Source organism: Mastacembelus armatus, chromosome 13 (genome assembly GCF_900324485.2).
Source record: "Mastacembelus armatus chromosome 13, fMasArm1.2, whole genome shotgun sequence".
Lineage (NCBI taxonomy): Eukaryota > Metazoa > Chordata > Actinopteri > Synbranchiformes > Mastacembelidae > Mastacembelus > Mastacembelus armatus.
This window is the reverse complement of record NC_046645.1, coordinates 20,435,228-20,453,533: the sequence shown is the minus strand read 5'-3', so window position 1 is coordinate 20,453,533 and position 18,306 is coordinate 20,435,228. Positions and strand designations below refer to the sequence as shown.

At 44.4% G+C, this 18,306-nt stretch overlaps 1 protein-coding gene across 2 annotated transcripts in view; it reads right to left on the bottom strand.

Annotated features, from left to right (window-relative positions):
* nbeab (neurobeachin b) overlaps nucleotides 1-18,306 on the bottom strand; it is a 178,540-nt gene that overhangs the window by 95,673 nt on the left and 64,561 nt on the right. For both annotated transcript variants that reach the window (XM_026295919.2, XM_026295910.2), the window contains exons 14-29: nucleotides 16,581-16,660; nucleotides 16,088-16,150; nucleotides 15,687-15,784; nucleotides 15,210-15,302; nucleotides 8,831-8,939; nucleotides 8,655-8,736; nucleotides 8,420-8,543; nucleotides 7,586-7,778; nucleotides 6,453-7,409; nucleotides 5,315-5,532; nucleotides 4,960-5,113; nucleotides 4,182-4,362; nucleotides 3,084-3,208; nucleotides 2,822-2,929; nucleotides 2,255-2,423; nucleotides 2-437 (exon numbers count right to left, since the gene is read on the bottom strand). In XM_026295919.2, the coding sequence (XP_026151704.1) occupies nucleotides 2-437; nucleotides 2,255-2,423; nucleotides 2,822-2,929; nucleotides 3,084-3,208; nucleotides 4,182-4,362; nucleotides 4,960-5,113; nucleotides 5,315-5,532; nucleotides 6,453-7,409; nucleotides 7,586-7,778; nucleotides 8,420-8,543; nucleotides 8,655-8,736; nucleotides 8,831-8,939; nucleotides 15,210-15,302; nucleotides 15,687-15,784; nucleotides 16,088-16,150; nucleotides 16,581-16,660 (3,190 nt within the window). The remainder of the gene's footprint in view (nucleotide 1; nucleotides 438-2,254; nucleotides 2,424-2,821; nucleotides 2,930-3,083; nucleotides 3,209-4,181; nucleotides 4,363-4,959; nucleotides 5,114-5,314; nucleotides 5,533-6,452; nucleotides 7,410-7,585; nucleotides 7,779-8,419; nucleotides 8,544-8,654; nucleotides 8,737-8,830; nucleotides 8,940-15,209; nucleotides 15,303-15,686; nucleotides 15,785-16,087; nucleotides 16,151-16,580; nucleotides 16,661-18,306) is intronic.

The window sequence follows — 18,306 nt, the reverse complement described above, 5'->3', positions numbered from 1 at the left end:
CCTGTCAAATGAATGAAACTGCATGGGTAGCATGGCCTGGGCCTGGGCTTTGGCAGCAAGATCTGGGTAGGACACAGCCTCCAGCCCAGCCTCCATACCCTCCACTGGAGCTGCCACCAAACTCTTCAGAATTTCCTTGACATTGATGCCCTTATTAATCTGGCTAAAGCTGATGGAGGAGGGCGGTTTCAGCACCTCCACCCTGGGTAATTCAGACAAACTCTCTTCGGACTTCTTTACTTCTGAGGACAGGGTAGATATGAGCTCACTCATTGCATCTAGTCCTCCAGTGCTATGTTCCAGGTCAGACCCATTAAGGATGCTGGCTACTGCCTCCTCTCCAATCCCAGAATCTGTGTGGGGAAGACAGCTCTCCATGTGGAGGTCTTCTGATGGCACGAGATGGTCCTTACTACTGTCAAAGGCCAGGGATATTTCTGTACAACACACACACACACAGAAAACACGGAGTGACAGCTATAGATTACAGTTAGCCACATAAAAATATATGTGTAATACTTAAAGCATTACATGATAACATAATTAGCATGTCAAATCAGATTTTTTTTTCTCAAACATTCATTACAATATCCATTATTATTTGTGATGTGTTTCATTAACTGAGCGAGGAACAAGTTATCAAATTTATGGTGACAAGTAAGAAATCCTCAGATCAGAGAATTTAGTATGATTTAATGGTGTTTTTACTGGATATATCATTTCAATGATTAAAATAGCATCTTACATTTAAGTTCTGTTGCTCAATACACCCTGCTGCTCAATATATCAAATACATTAATTACAATGAGTCATCCAATATATTTACCAAAGAAACTTAATAAAATTGGTCAAAAGGGAAAAAAAGGAAAGTAGAATTAAATTTGATACCAATACCAATGAATAAAACTTTTTCTTTTTTTACTGTAAATTCCTACCCAAAGAGAAAATTTACCATGTGTAGAAAGAATCTTATCCCAGTGCAGCTTCTCAGATTTCTCTCCAGAAGCACTGATCCCCTGGTGAGATTATCTCTTCGTTATTCTCCTTCTATGCTAATAAAACCTGAATCCCTTTCTTCAGCCTCCACCTGCCTAAAGCCTTGGGAGGCATATTTATTTAACTGCTCTGAAACAGTGACAGAGGACTAAGATAGCCATTTTATTATTCTGGAGATTATACACAGGTACATTGTACTTTTCCATATACACAAAATGAGTGTGAACCAAGAATCTTATTAAAATCTGCATCATTCTGTCATTTTATATATAAACATTTGTTGTCTATATAGTGATTATCTTGATCCAATAAAATGTTGACTCTGCCACCAGTGCCTTTGTAGTTCAGATTTGGCTCATCCTAGATGCAAGGCCATTTATATTAATATTCACTACATGCCCCTTAATAAGGTCAGTAGGGCCTGATTTCACCAGCAAGTCGCCCAGCTTCCTGGTCCATCAGACAATAGTCTGCCACACGCCGTCTGGAAAATTCCCCCATTTTCTGCTGAAATTTATGAAGGCGGCAGTGTGTTTTTCTCCTCCCAGCAACCTCTATGATCCCATTCTCCTCTGGTGGATTGCTTGCCTAATGGGTACTGACAGATGGGGCTGAAAATAGCAAGCCTGGCTCCACTGCCCCAAAAACCCACAGTAGTTGGCCAGTATGCTGCTGCTTTCCTATTTCTCAACTTCTCAATGCTCATATCTTCTCATTTCTTCATTTTCTGTGTTTCTATTGCTTCAAATAACATTTTCATATTTCCTTTGGCCTCCCTTCTTTTCCTCTTATTTCTTTTATTTACTTTAACTTTTGTCTGAATGGATGTTGATCAAATATGCTCACCTGTGGATCTCACGTTTGCGCTGCAGCAAACACTGCATTAAACCTTTGTAGGGAGTCAATGATTTACTTTCATGTGACTTAATGTATGATTTATGGCTTGAAGCATATACTACTTTTTATTTCAGAGAACAATGATGCCTATTCACGTGCATAACTACCATCTTCAGCACCAGTCTCTGTTTGCTTCCACAGTTCAATTAGTAGATCTCATGAATAAATCATAGGTGAGCCAGTGGAATGCAGGCAGGGGATCCCTGCTATTTTACTGAATGAGCTCTCAGCTCAAGCTGGCAGCAGCATATCAGAAAGGACCAAGGACATGTAACATGCATTTATATCAGACACATTCACTACAAGCCATGATTAGTGAGCATGAAGAATACATGTAAGGAAGGTAGGTAGCTGTCAACACCTGTACTGGTTGGTGAGTTGATCTCCTGACGCATGCTGCGACCTGACTGGCTGCTTATCCTGGAAGTCTCACGTTGTGGCTCCAGAATGTCGCGATACTTGGAGACCATGAGGACAGAGATGAAATATACCACAGCTAAAGCCAGGAACTGGGCTTGCTTACTGTCATCCTGCAGAGAAGAATCACAATATGATTATACTATTCTATTTAGAAGATCTCATTTCACGCAACCCAACTCTGCTGCTTGAATTGGAACACAACAAATATACATTGAAAAGACCAAGAAAATACATACAAAGTACTGTGATTAATCTCTAACATTCATCTAAAACTTGCTTTGAAATCTATACATTCACATCTGAAGGTTTATGTTCAACAGACAGTAGCTTAGTTGACAAGGGAGCCTTTGGTATTATAACTGCTGACTAAGTGGTGTTACACTACACACCTGTTATTTCCTATTTTCATCCTCTATACGCAAGTGTCTTTGATATGCATGTCTCTCACACACACACACACACGCACACGCGCGCGCGCGCGCGCACACACACACAGACCAGCACTCACCACATCACGAAACACTACAGCACGCAGTCGATTTATGTCCACATCCTGCAGAAGGCGATCAGGGTCCTTGATGGGAGATAAGTTACTAGAGACATTCTCTATAGCCATCTAAAGCAGAAAGATAACACAATATGAATATGCCATTTAGCATCACCACTGAGGTGATATTACAAGAATGGAGCTAAGCGTTCATATAATAAAAAGCATTGCATAGATGGAATTTTAACTACGAGCATGGCAAAGTGATGACATCTTATCCTACCTTGGTGGAACTCATGGCATTTTGGAGGGTTTCCTGAGTTTTGTTGTTGGGAATGGAAAACTTATTTCCCCTGTCTCTGTGTCTCTGCCTGCATTCAAGACAGTTCCTAACAGCCACACAACACACTATACACACACCGAGACACACACACAAACCAGCACACAAATAGGCTCTTATTTCAGAGTTAAAAATGTTGATAACATGCATGACCTCTTTAAAATTAATTGGTATCTCTGATGACTATTTATTCCAGGCTGCTGGGGCAGAGACTGGGAGTTAAATCAGCAGCCAGACTGATTTCACGCTGAAACCATTGATGAGAAATTGTATGTTTGCAACATGGACACCAAAGTCTGAAGGCTATTACCCATCCCCCCAGTGCACAACTTGGAGTCAACAGTCCAGCAAACACAGACCCAAAGGCGAAAACGGATACGGACACAAATAAACTCACGTGTACTGACAAAAACAGACACAAACACACATTTTCTATGAACACATTTGTATCAGATAACTCTACTAAAAAACAGAATTTTAGAGTTAATTCAGTAAAATAACAATTTAGCAATTCTGAATTTAGCAGTTTGCTGATTTGCACTGACATAATTCATCAAATCTCTATTATCCACACATCCACTTTCAAACACATACAAGGGCAGAGAGGACATGATGGAGTCCTGTGAGACACACCAATGACAGACACAAAAGGATACGATTTGCAAAGAGTACCTGATTGCACTGCAAATGATTCTCTCTGCTTGTTATGAATTCCAAAACAATGATCCTGTCATTTTTACTGCTAGAAACTGCAGCAAAACCCTGCACATTCTCCAATTTGTCTACCATTAGCAAAGGACTACAATTAATTAGCTCTGCTGATTAAATAGAGGATTTTCAAGGATTAGATGAATTCTAAAAGGGGTCTGAAAATTACATTGTCATGGCATTTTCTAGCTCATCAATTTCCCAGTGTAACTGGCCAAATTATGTATTTTACCTCTTAAAACCACCAACAAAATATACTGTAATTGTTTTGCAGCCTGACTACAGTGACTGGCAGTCCCATCTACAGACATAAATGTACAGTCCTGATCTTACCAAGTCTGAGGCACTGACGCATCAGACCACCAGAGGACATGTTCTTCTCAGCCTCGATCTCACTGAAGTTGAGGGAGCTTGAGAACACCAACACGTCTACCATGACCATAAGACGGGACAGGAAAGTGATGGCAGTCTCTGAAGACATGCCCTGTGTTGCCTCGATGTTCTCTAACTCCGTCTAACACAAGCAACAAAGAAAACAAAAATGAAGTGTCTTATCTATAGTGATTTACTCGTAATGGTTTGAAAGGAACATAGGATAAAACATAAAAAGAAGGGCGTGTCACATATATACACACACTACTGTGGGCCACTCAGTGGCAGATCAGGAAAAGGGCAGGTGCATCTGCCATTATTGTTATGTGAGGATGAAGAGGTTTTAATCTCTGAGCAAGCAGAAATAATTTTGAAAACTGGAAAATTTCAACCCAGCATATGACCCAAGGTGATATTTAGTCACTTAGCTTTCTTTTCCTTTTGTAACATGTTTTATTCACAAATGGGCTGCAAAGTATAATATTAAGAAAGTGAAATCAAGCATAAATACTAACCTTGACACTCTAGACATGTACAGACAAATTAAATGAAAGAGGATGATTAAAATCAGTTTTAAATTCTAAAGTGCAAATTAAATCTGATGATTGCGGTAGAACAATAAAAGTAAAACTGTCACTGTTTTGCTGTAAACTAGAAACACCCGTAGTCCCAGTATTTATAATAAACTACCACTAGATGGCATTATTCCCTTGCAATGAAGACAGTGAAGTGCACTTACAGAGGGAGAGGTGGCAGCTGACAGAAGGGGCAAAATCCCTCCACAAGCGATAATGATGTTATCTACCATTTGTGAGATAAGATGGATGGTGTTGTGGACAAAAATTATGTTCTCATTACTATTAACAAAGTCCATGACAGATTTGGTAGAGTGGCTGCAGGGAAAGATGAGAAAAAACAGGTTTATTATAGGTACAAGCATTATTTTTAATTCAAAGAGCTATTTAATATGTACTAAACAAAAAACACTTATAGAATATATAAAAAGGACAGATGTCTAAAATGTCAAATTTAGACACAGAGGGGTAATCTGACCATTACTGAACATCACTTCAGCCTGCCCCTTTCTCACACACCTTCTCCAGATATGGATGTCACTCTCCAGTGCAAACAGCAGATCAGTGAGCAGTCTCTGGTGCATTGCTGACCATTTAAACTCTGGGATGCGGAACATTGTGGTGCGTGGGCCAGGGCTGAACTGATGCCGCTGCTCCTCTGTCATGGGCATCCCCCTGAAGCCCAGGTCCACACGTATGTCCCTCTCCATTTGAGTAACTAGGCGGCCATGTAGGCCCTGATGGGAGACCAAGTGGTCACAAATGAATTTGGCATCAAATATACAATCACTGCCCATCCTGACATATTGTATGCAGACTGGCTGCTGATCCTACTCCTCTGTTAAGATCGGTAGTGCCTCCCTAATAAGATATAATGCTACTGTCACAGTATTCACAGTGAATGATGAATTGCTAGATTAAAGTGAATCCTTGGATAACCTCTTTCTATATGCAAGTAAAGAAAAAAATACAACAATCTCAGTGCAACCTTTAACCATAAGATGAATGAATCAGCAAGGTGCTGCAAAAAAGCCTGTTTAAAAAACATCAGCAATGAATTGAACATGAGCAATTATGCAACAGCAGACAAAGGTTTAAAAATAAACTCTGCTTCCCACTGGCCTGGTCTATGAGTGACCTAGTCACGGCAAAAGAGCCTGACCTCTGAGAAAGAGCACAGCTCATAGGAGAAAAGGGAAGCAATGAACAAATCCCAGGTGAGAATAATGCTCGGTCTATTTCTGCCCTCCTATTGGCTCAGCCAACTATTCTAGCAGCCCAGTTTCCTGAGTCTCAGAGGGATGTTGCCTGATGTGCACCAGGTCATCCTGTCCCCATTACAAACAGAGGTGGTAAAGAGATTGGTCCCTATGGGTCTGTTAATAATAAAGGCCAACACATCCTGACAATGGAAAGTGGCCTCCCCCCTTGCTTTCCACTTTTTGACCCTAGTGTAGCTATGCATTCATGAGTGTTTACTGCATTACCCTCTATCAAAGTGTTCACTGTGTGTTCATTATTTTGACTGTGGTGAAGTCAGTAAACATCTACCGTTTCTTCTTCACCAGTCTAAAAAACTGAGGTCTTGATGTGTTGAATAATATTCGATAACACAATCACATGAATGAACCACATGATGATTTAGCTTTGGACAAACCTGTGTGGTAGCTGTTGTCTGAATCTTCTTCATCTCCTTATCTTTACCATCATCTGACCTCTCTGTATCAGAAGTGTTGCTTGTTGCATCTGCTGCACGGCCACCTTCAGATGTCACTGCACCTGTGCCCTCAGTGACCTCTAGGCTTTTGGAGGAGTCCTCAGCCTCTGTATCAGCAACAGCTGCCGGTAGTTCAAACTCATCTGTCTCCAGAATACTGGGTAGGGAGCCAAGCTCAGAGACACCTGTCATGTGAGCAAGAAGGCCTAGTTCATTACTGGCACTGGTGTGCACTGCAGTCTTTGAGCTGGGCAGAATCAGAGGCTCAGGTGGATTGAGATCAGGCAGTAGATTGTCTTCCATGCTGCCTGTCACCTTGCCAAACAGGAAGCTGTTGCTATCCTTGACATCATCTAGAGTAATGAGAGGGGGTGCATTTTGTTCATCTATTTTGTCCTTTGGCAACAACACACTGCTAACATTACCATTGAGTTTTTCCACAGCTGCACAGTAAACATTATCCAATAGGGAATCCACCTCCACTAACGCTCCATTTTCAGATACTCCCAGAGTTTCAGTGGACAAGTCCATATCATCCAGCTTAACCTCTGTAGCCTCCACCTTTTCAGCCTTGATGTCCACCAGAAGGTCATGAACTTCAATCCTGACCCCATCTACTGTAGCCTCCATTCCTCTGAGACCCTCTTCAGTCTCCTTCCCTTCGGCCAGTAGGTTGCGCGAGTCAGCACTCTCGTAGTCCGTCTCACTCTCTGGTGTCTGAGAGTTATCGTACAGTTCTCTGATCTCAATTGTGCCCTTAATGCCAGAGGCCTGAGCAGACAGACCAGAGATGGTGCTGACCAAACCCTTCTTCCCTTTCTTAATGTTTTCCTCTTCCTGACGCTGGTACTCTTCATACATCTTAGCTAAGTACTCTTTATGTGCCTCATATGTTACCTGTAAAAATTAGTGTTAGAGATATTAGCCACATATTTCTGATGTAAATAACTGTGATGGTCCTCTGTCAGAAGATTAACATATTAAAAAAAAAATGTCGCCCTCAACAGCAGAGGTCAGTATTTCATCTGTTGTACAATATAAATAGATTAAAATACACAGATTATAATACTCACCTTAGAGTGGGCTATGGAGAGTGTGTCCACCCACACACGCCATCCTCCCCATTCATACTTGATTGCATGATAGAGCAAAATTCGAAAAATGTTGTACACCATCTCAGTTATCTTCTGCTCGTCTGAGTTTTTAGGGTTAATGTAGCCTAGAGAAAACATCCAGTCCTGCCATACGGAGCACTGAAGCAGACACCTGCAATATGCACATCACGATCAGCAAATAAAATCTACATTTTTAAAAAAAAACTCAAAATAAATATAATTTAGGTAAAAAATTTTTTTCTGATTCTCCACTTGCTATGTCAAAATAGTATCAGTGCTATTTTCAATATTATTATTTAAATTACAACAGATTGTTTTGCTCATGGACATGTACAATTTCATTTGTTTGTATATTTGGCAGCAGTATTTCACAAAACAGGATTCTAGTTAGTCAAGCTACAAAAAGGACAGCAAGTAAAAATAAAAAACAATTATGTCAGTGTGTGCGTGTTTTTTTGTTTTTTTTTTTACATGTAGCAGTTTGACTTGACAAAGCACTTTCTGCCTATTCATCTTAGGCTAATCATGTTGTTGATTTAGGTCAGAGATTTCAAAAGACCTATAATTTAATTTCAATATGTCTTAAAGAGAGAGAAAAATCAGGAATGAGCAACTGTCGCAGAAACATCACCTGGACAAGTGCACATCTGAGAATGATTTAGCATCAATATGAGCCTATTACACATGGCACAAGGAAAGAACAATGGGCCTTTTTTCTCTTTTCTTTCTTACATTAATCAGCAAGATAATTGATGTTGTGGGCGAGTAAAAGGTAGTTAAAGTTCTGCTCACCGTCTGTTCTCTCGGCTGTTGCTGAACAGTTTGATCATGTCTGAAAGGAAGAGCCGCCGCACCTCCATCAGCTCTGTGCTGGGAGTGGCATTCTTCAATAAAGTTGCAACCACCTTAAGAATCACTGATACCACATGCACACAAAGACATATATACATATACAGGTACTGACAGCTCTACTAGAACTGAATATTTTAGAAAGAGTAAAACTTAATATAATACATCACAGGCTTACTTGGGTTCTGAATCTTGACAGTGGAGTCTGGCTCAGGATGAGGTTTGTGAACTACCTGTGTGCACACCTGCTCTGTCAGTATCTGGCATGGGAGGTAGTGAGAAGACATCAGTCACACTACTGTACACCAATGGTGCAGTAATGTTGGAACATCTGAGAAGAAAATGTTTTGTTACCTCGTACAGAGTGTTGTAGGTCGTCACTGTCACAGTGTTGGTGTGCAGCATGAGCCTCTCTCCCAGGAGTGTGAAGAGGCTGTGTGTGTGCATGATTTCCACCTTCCTCCTGTGGATAAACACACACAAGGACACAGAGAAATAATGGTAAAGTGGCTTGTTTAGAGCTCCCTAAGCCACTGAAAAGATCAGTGAGTGCCATCAGCTTGTTTCCCTACTTTCACCCACAGGGAACTGGGCTCTGGAGACAAGTGTCAGGAACTGCCTGCTGTCATAAATTGGGGGAATATTGTTGGAGGTATGTAGGATAACGAAGTTAGCCTGTCAGGAGGAATGGTTCCAAGATACAACAGAGGCATACCACAGGTGAATGAGTTCAACAGTGACAAACTACTTCTGCAAACAGCATAAGGAGTGCTGTCAAAATGTTAAGCTGCAAAGCTGCTCTATCTGCTGCCTCAAGATGAATTGGGACTTCCTTTACAAGTCGACAATAATTTTTTATATTGCAGAGGCTGGCAAATTGGACACTTAGGAGAAGAGGAGTGCTTCTCTCAACTGTAAAAATATGGTAATTTGTGAGAAAAGGGCAAGCTGAGGTGGAACTTGTACTGCTCAACCAGGGATGTACAGTAGAAGGACAAGCTTTGCTTTAAATGCCAACTTCCTAAATACTGTCATAAGTGTAAATACAAAGTAACTCTTTTCCACTAAATAAAGTTTAAATCATCCGTTAAGACGATGTTAAAATAAATTAACACTGTTTAAAAAGGGAATTCTGCTGTATTTAGAGATAAGGAAATTGTACAGCAGAAAGCACATTTAATTCTAAAACTATAAGCCTGAAATGTAGGTTGAATAAACATGCTTATAAGCAAAGTCTTTTTTAATTTTCTTCTATTGCATGGACCCAAAATTATATTTGCAAACAAATCTATATATCACATCATACTGTACTTATCAACTCAGATAGTTACCAATATCTGACATAACTGAACTAATAAATATAAAATGACAAATTCAATTACATAAACTAATAATTTCAAAGCAGTGAAGAAAAAAATTAATTCTTCATGAGCTACACTAGAGCTCATATCAAACCAGCATTGTACTTTAAAATGTATGAAAGCTACTAAAGTGAGGGGTGAAAGTAGGCTTTCATGAAGCACTGCTGTCCCTTGAGGATATAGGCCTTTTGCTTGTGCCCGGGGCAGTTTGGTATGGAGTTACGCTTGCCCTTTCTGTCCTTTTAGCAGACACTGATAACACCACAACACCTGGAGCCCACCACCGTTAGCACAACACAATCCCCATATCTTCCCCACCCATCCCTGTATCCTGCATTTTGAAACACAGGCTCTCCACCTGCAGGCATTTTCTCTCTCTTCTCTCTATGTGCAACATACAGAGGATATGCTGACATTTTACTGGACACTATTATTTATTTCACTCTGAGGTACAGTACCCTTGGACCTGGTCTATCCTTCTCTTATGTGAATAAATGGATTTAGGGCCCAACGACAGGGATTCAGGTGTTTTACAAAGAAGTGAACCCTTATTTGCAGTCAAGACTTTTTGAGTCTTTTAATTGTCCAGATGTTCAAAGGGGTCGCAGAAACAGATAAATCATATCATAAATCTGAAAGTTTGATTTCCCCTCCTTGAACCGCCACCTTATCGTGGTGGAGGGGCTTGAATGCCCGTATGATCCTAGGAGCATAGGTTGTCCGGGGCTATATGCCCCTGGCAGGGTCTCCCAAGGCAAACAGGTCCTAGGTGACGGACCAGACTAAGAGTGGTTCAGTGACCCCTTATGGAGTGACAATTGAGGACTGTGACGTTGCCCGGCATGGCGAAGCCGGGGCCCCACCCTGGAGCCAGGCCTGGGGTTCAGGCTCGTAGGCGAGCGCCTGGTGGCTGGGTCTCCCCCCATGGGGCCCAGCCGGGCAAAGCCCGAAAGAGTGACGTGGGGCCGTCCTTTTGTGGACCCACCACCCGCAGGAGGATCCAAAAAGGGGCCGGTGCATAGTGGATCGGGCAGTGGACCTCGGCAACCCGATCCCTGGATGCTGAAACTGTCTCTAGGGACATGGAATGTCACCTCACTGGGGGGGGGGAAGGAGCCTGAGCTTGTGCGGGAGGTTGAGGGGTACCGACTAGAGATAGTCGGGCTCACCTCCATGCACAGCCTGGGCTCTGGAACCCAGCTCCTTGAGAGGGGCTGGACTCTCTTCTACTCTGGAGTTGCTCGCGGTGAGCGGCGGCGAGCTGGTGTGGGCTTGCTCATAGCTGCCCAACTCAGCCGCAACGTGTTGGAGTTTTCCCCCCAGAGTGAAAGGGTCGTTTCCCTGCGCTTTCGGGTCGGGGATAGGTCTCTCACTGTTGTTTCGGCTTATGGGCCGAACAACAGTGCTGAGTACCCGGCCTTTTTGGAGTCTCTCGGGGGGGTGCTGAAAGGTGCTCCTACCGGGGACTCCATAATTCTGTTGGGGGACTTCAACGCTCACGTGGGCAGCGACAGTGAAACCTGGAGGGGCGTGATTGGGAGGAACGGCCTCCCCGATATGAACCTGAGTGGTGTTCTGTTGTTGGACTTCTGTGCTAGTCACAGTTTGTCCATAACGAACACCATGTTCAAGCATAAGGGTGTCCATCAGTGCACATGGCACCAGGACACCCTAGCCGGAGATCAATGATTGACTTTGTAGTCATGTCATCTGACCTTCGGCCGTATGTCTTGGACACTCGGGTGAAGAGAGGGGCAGAGCTGTCAACTGATCACCACCTGGTGGTGAGTTGGATCCGCTGGCGGAGGAGGAAGCGGGACAGACTTGGCAGGCCCAAACGTACTGTGAGGGGTCTTTAACTCACACCTCCGAGAGAGCTTCTACCAGATCCCGGGGGAGGCTGGGGACATGGAGTCCGAATGGACCATGTTTTCCATCTCCATTGTGGACGCGGCGGCTGGGAGCTGTGGCCGTAAGGTTTCGGGTGCCTGTCGTGGCGGCAATCCCCGAACCCGGTGGTGGACACCGGAGGTAAGGGATGCCGTCAAGCTGAAGAAGGAGTCCTACCGAGCTTGGTTGGCTTGTGGGACTTCCGAAGCAGCTGAAAGATACCGCAGGGCCAAGCGTGCTGCAGCCCAGGCGGTGATGGAGGCAAAAACTCGGGTATGGGAGGAGTTCGGTGAGGCCATGGAGAAGGACTACCTGTCGGCCCCGAAGAAATTCTGGCAAACCGTCCGGCGCCTCAGGAGGGGGAAGCAGTGCTCTACCAACGCTGTTTACAGTGGAAGTGGTGAGCTGCTGACCTCGACTGGGGATATTGTCGGACGGTGGAAAGAATACTTCGAGGATCTCCTCAATCCCGTCAACACGTCTTCCATAAGGGAAGCAGGGGCTGGGGATTCGGAGGCTGATCCATCCATCACCCAAGCCGAAGTCACTGAGGTAGTTTGGCAGCTCCTCGGTGGCAAAGCACCGGGGGTGGATGAGATCCGTCCCGAGTACCTCAAGTCTCTGGATGTTGTTGGGCTGTCATGGCTGACACGCCTGTGCAACATCGCGTGGCATTCAGGGACAGTACCCCTGGATTGGCAGACTGGGGTGGTGGTTCCTCTTTTTAAAAACGGGGACCGGAGGGTGTGTTCCAACTACAGAGGGATCACACCTCAGCCTCCCGGGGAAGGTCTATGCCAGGGTGATGGAGAGGAGGATCCGGCCGGTGGTCGAACCTTGGATCCAGGAGGAACAATGCGGTTTCCTTCCTGGGCGTGGAACACTGGACCTGCTCTACACACTCTTGAGGGTGCTCGAGGGTTCATGGGAGTTTGCCCAACCAGTCCACATGTGTTTTGTGGACTTGGAGAAGGCATTCGACCAGGTCCCTCGTGACATCCTGTGGGAGGTGCTCCAGGAGTATGGGGTCCGGGGCTCTTTGCTGGGGGCTATCCGGTCTCTGTACAAACAGAGCAGGAGCTTGGTTCGCATTGCCGGTTGTAAGTCAGACCTGTTCCCAGTACACGTTGGACTCCGGCAGGGCTGCCCTTTGTCACCGGTTCTGCTCATTACTTTTATGGACAGAATTTCTAGGCGCAGCCAGGGGCCGGAGGGAGTCCTATGGTCATGAGCTCTGGGTCATGACCGAAAGAACGAGATCGGGGATACAAGCGGCTGAAATGAGCTTCCTCTGCAGGGTGGCTGGGCGCTCCCTTAGAGATAGGGTGAGGAGCTCGGTCACCCGGGAGGAGATCGGAGTAGAGTCGCTGCTCCTCCACATCGAGAGGAGTCAGTTGAGGTGGCTCGGGCATCTGTTTCGGATGCCTCCTGGGCACCTTCCTGGGGAGGTGTTCCGGGCGTGTCCCACCGGGAGGAGGCCCCGGGGAAGACCCAGGACACGCTGGAGGGACTATGTCTCCCGGCTGGCCTGGGAACGCCTCGGTGTCCCCCCGGAAGAACTGGAGGAAGTGTCCAGGGAGAAGGAAGTCTGGGTATCCCTGATTCGGCTACTGCCCCCGTGACCCGGCCCCGGATAAGCGGTAGAAGATGAATGGACGGATGGATGAAAGTCTGATTTATGATTTTGCAGTTTCTATGCTACAGCACATTGTAATGTTGCTAATGAACGTTGCATGGACATGGAAAGGTTAAAAATGGCAAACCAACATACAGCAGTTGACAGCATAAAGTCTTATTAACTGTTATGAGCTGGTGGTGATGGTGATGAAGAAGGAGAGGAGAGGACCCAAGTGCAGACTTAAGCAGGCTTTATTTACCTGGATTTGACCAGGCTCGGGCAAAACACGTATTCACACGTAGTCTCTGCCACTCGGCGGGCAGGAAAACTCAAGATCTCACCCACTCGGCGTAACACAAAATCATGAACAGGCAAACAAACAAAAATAGTCCAAACAAGGGTCTGACAGGGCAAAGTCCTGGGTCGACGATGAGGTTTGACCCCTTGGGCAAACAAAGTCTGGAGCCGTTCGGGAGGACGGCCCCTCAGACAGGCATGGGTCCGAGGCTGTTCAGGTGAACAGCCTCTCAGGCAGGTGTGGGTCCAAAGCCATTCCGAGGGGCTCTCAGGTGAGAGAGGAGCAGGTTGGGCTCTGACTCTGCAGCAGCGCTGGGCGCTGGACTCTGGCTCCGCAGCGTTGGGTGCTGGCTGCGGCTTTGAAACCAGTGACTGGACCTCGGCGTGATTGCCTTTGCCGTGATGCCAAGGGACTGGGACTGGGCTCTGGTGTGGAACCTCAGCAGGGATGGCCATGTTGGCACACTGAGGTTCTGGATGCTAGGGTGGAACCTCAGCCGGGATGGCCACGTCAGCGCACTGAGGTTCCGGACGCTGGGCAGCAACGAGGGACTCTGGTTCACTGGGCTGGGCTAGGCTGGGCTGGGGAGCGACGAGGGACTCTGGTTCACTGGGCTGGGCAGCGGCGAGGGACTCTGGTTCTCTGGTCTCCTGGGCTGGGCAGCGACGAGGGACTCTGGTCTCCTGGGCTAGGAAGCCAGGAGGGACTCTAGCAGGGAAGCCAGGAGGGACTCTGACGCTGATTCTCTGGGCGGGGAAGTGCTGATGGACTTGGGCACACCAGCTGACAGGCTAGCAGAGAACTGGGGAACTGGAAACTGGGATGCTGGAGACTGGGATACGAGCACTCTGGCCGGGGGTTCGGGTTCAGCGGAGCTGCTGCGGCACTCGGGCAGCGGGCTAGTCGGCCGAGGGCACTGGAGCTGGGCTAGGCACCTCTGCCTAGCCTCGGGGAAGGGGAGAAACCGGGTCCGGCACGTTTCCAGTAGCGTGCGGGAGGCGGTGAACACAGAGACCACTGCTACCTTAGTGCCGTCGCTCCTCCAGCTGGGAAGTCAGTGCGAGTGCCTCTGTGTAAACGTCGGAGACATGGAGGAGGTCGCCCAGTGCCGGAAGGAACCGCGACACATATTTCTCCTCAGGCGTTCTGGTGATGGTGATGAAGAAGGAGAGGAGAGGACCCAAGTGCAGACTTAAGCAGGCTTTATTTACCTGAATTTGACCAGATTTGGGCAAAACACGTATTCACACGTAGTCTCCGCCACTCGGCGTAAAACAAAATCATGAACAGGCAAACAACTCCCCTCGACATGTATAATAAATGCTCCAACGAAGAACAAAGACACGCAGGAGATATAAAGAGACTAATGACAAACAAGTGAAACTAATCAAACCAATAAACACAAAGCTACCTATGATCAATACAGGAAATACAGGAACTAACCAAAATAAAAGTCCAACACCGGAACTGAAAAATCCACCTCATGACATTGCCATAATTAAAAAAAACAAACAAAAAACTGTGAAATCACAAAATATTAGAGAACTATTGAAATGAGCTACTTACTTGTGGCCCAAATGCTTGAGGAAGTAACCAAGGACTTTGAGGGATTGTACTCGAATGCTTTCACTCTTAGAGGTCAAGAGCTTGTAGATTACCCTGCAAAAGATATAAGCAGCTAAAGCTAGAAACAGCAAGTCTTGACAGAATATAGCCCTGTTTATGAAAAGGTTCGGAACTGGTAACCTGACAACCATTTCCCTTCAGAGTGACTTTACAATAGATAGGAAAGAATGTCCTAATGAAAGCAGCAACCTTTCCTTACATTTCATAAGGAGTGCTACACTGTTTGTCTTTGATAGGATCATATGGGATAAGTTCGATCATCCATGTCATGAATTCAATATGTTTATTATGTTTCCCTGCATGTTGTTTTTTAACCTAAACAAGAATTACTCCTGCATCATATAGATACATAGAAGCAGCACAAGTGTTAGGTGTTTAGGTTTATTTTGTAACATAACCTCTTGATTTTGGGCTCACCGTATTCCATTTCTCTGGTCAAAAGCAGGGATCATGGAGGCTGGATGCTCAGACATGAGGGCTACCACCAACTGTAACACATCATGAAGATTCTCATCCTGCAGACAAAACAGGAGAAAAGACAAAGAAAGAGATAAAGGCTGAGACCAAAATGAATATGGATAAAACGAGAATACATTTTTTGTTATTTTGCTCTTATGTCCAATTTAAATCAGAACAGGGGGCCAGTGCACAATAAAAATTACACTGCCACACCAACATGAAAAATAATTCATACTGGTGGTTAGTTCAAAAGCTGGGAAAAATAAACTTTCTTGGGTAGCAAGTATGAGGGTGTGCAACATAGTGACATCTAACACAGTTAGTAAATACACTTGTAATAGACCTAGACTCCCATTTACCTCATGCATTGTTAACAAATAGTTCAGGATGCTCTGCAGCTCATCCTCTTTCACACCTCGGTCCTAAAAGAATGAAAAAATAGCACAACAGGAAAAAATTAAATGAATTACAAAGAAAATTAATTGAAACTTTGGAATAGGAACTTTGTCTGAGACACAGTCAACAAACCCAAGACAGTCAATTATAATTAACTGAAGCAAATAAAAATGGAAATTTAAATTAAATAAATTGGAAGCCACAAATGTTTGGTATCTAAACTTAATAAATTACTTACATAATTGAAAAATGATTTACCAATACTCTCTCACTAACTACTGAAGTCAAACTCAGTTTTAAATTAAATAAATAATAAATCAATATCACAGAATATATTTAGGAGAGGACCAGCAGGACATTGTAAAGGATAACACAGGGAGAGTTGATAATCTCCACATGTATCTCAAAAATCAAGGTATGTGAAGGGCTGCAAGGCAGACGACAGGTGGGATATACCTTCAGGATGAGCTGCTTGAGGAACAGAAGCATGAATGCCCGCAGAGAAATTATTTCTTTCTGGGTTGGCCTTGGGCCATCTGTAGTTGACAGAGTAAGAGAGGCAATAGAAATTAGAAAGAACTGGCAATTGTATTAATGGTCTATTTTCACAATCTAACATTTATCCAGGTTCATTCAACAGCCTAGACAGAGAGTGGTGGAAATAGTCAGTCCCCCATTTTATAAGAAAATTAACACTCTGTGTCACTCTGAGCATGCAACGTGCAAAGTCAGTCTCATTGCATCCAAAGTCTGTGTATCCCAGGTAGCCTTGGCCACAACATAGAGACCAGGCAGCCAGCCCAAGGTCACAATAGTCATACCTGCCCATCACACTGCCCAACATCTCATTAAACCTACCCAGAATGCCTCTGCCAATTGCTTTTTGGCTCTCAACTTAACATCATATTACAATTCATCCCTGTCATGAACCTCTTTCAACATCTGAAGGATTGAATGCTGTATGGGTGTATGCACAAAAAAGATGAGTGGCAGAATTTAATAGAAAGCATTGATTAACTGTCATATCACTAAACTGTTACTGGAGTACAGTTTGGGTTGGCACAACAATTAATTTTGACACAGAGCTCTTTTGCTTTTATCCAAAAAGCACCTGCACTAAGCACACTAAAGGGTTTCAGCAACAGGCAACATGACACCAAGCTACTTAGTTAAATACAGAAGATAATACAACATATGGTTGTCACACCGCGCTCCCCATATGAAAGAGGAAACTCGGCATGACCAAAAAGGGATGGTTTGAAGAAACAGCTCAGCAGTCCAGAGTATGTACAAAAAGTGATATTTATTAACAAAACTAACAAAAGCAAACCAAATCCCAGGTTACAAAACGTTAGGAACAAAGTGCCTTAAAATTGCAGCCTCACAGCAAGCTGTCCTTTCTCTCTCTCACCTATCCAGACTACCTGGCCTTAATACCTCACCTCCACTAGACCCTACCAACTATACCGGTGTCCCTAGGGTGAGCTTAGTTACCCTTTACCTTCCCATTACCTTCAATACTAGCCAATATATCTCTCCCACCTATTACTCCATACAGCTACCACAAACAGTGTGATGCCTACAACTCTCTTAGATGTATACATTCTAGATTTCCCTACAACTAAGCCCCCTACCTTAACTCAAAATGGTATCTCCCAGCTACGATTGCCTACCAGTGCACACCTGCTTCTAATTGGGCTAATTGCACCCCCTACCTTAACTCAACAACCATCCCACCTGACACTGCCCCAAAGGAAATTCCACTCCTCTCCACCAGGCCCTGCTGCTAAAACTATAAAACACATAACTCATTACACAATCACAAATAAACCCATTAAACATAATTAACATTTAGGAACTCCCGGCCTAATGAAAAGGAGGTAACCTTTTCACAATGGTATATATTAATATTTAAAATAATAGAGATGAAGATTAGCTTGACTCTCACTGTAGTACAAAAGCTCAATCTTGGCAGTAAAACCTGGAATATAATTATTCCTTCTTTATCCTGTGCAACCAGCCAGGTATATACACAGTGATAATGTCTCTTACATATGTATAGGCAGTAAATAACAGTAAGTGACCAAATACAATAGCAAAAGCCTTTCAAAGGAAAAATCATCATATTCCAACTAATGCCTATCTCTGCTCGGCCCTGATAAAGTCCAAACGCCACTCTGGT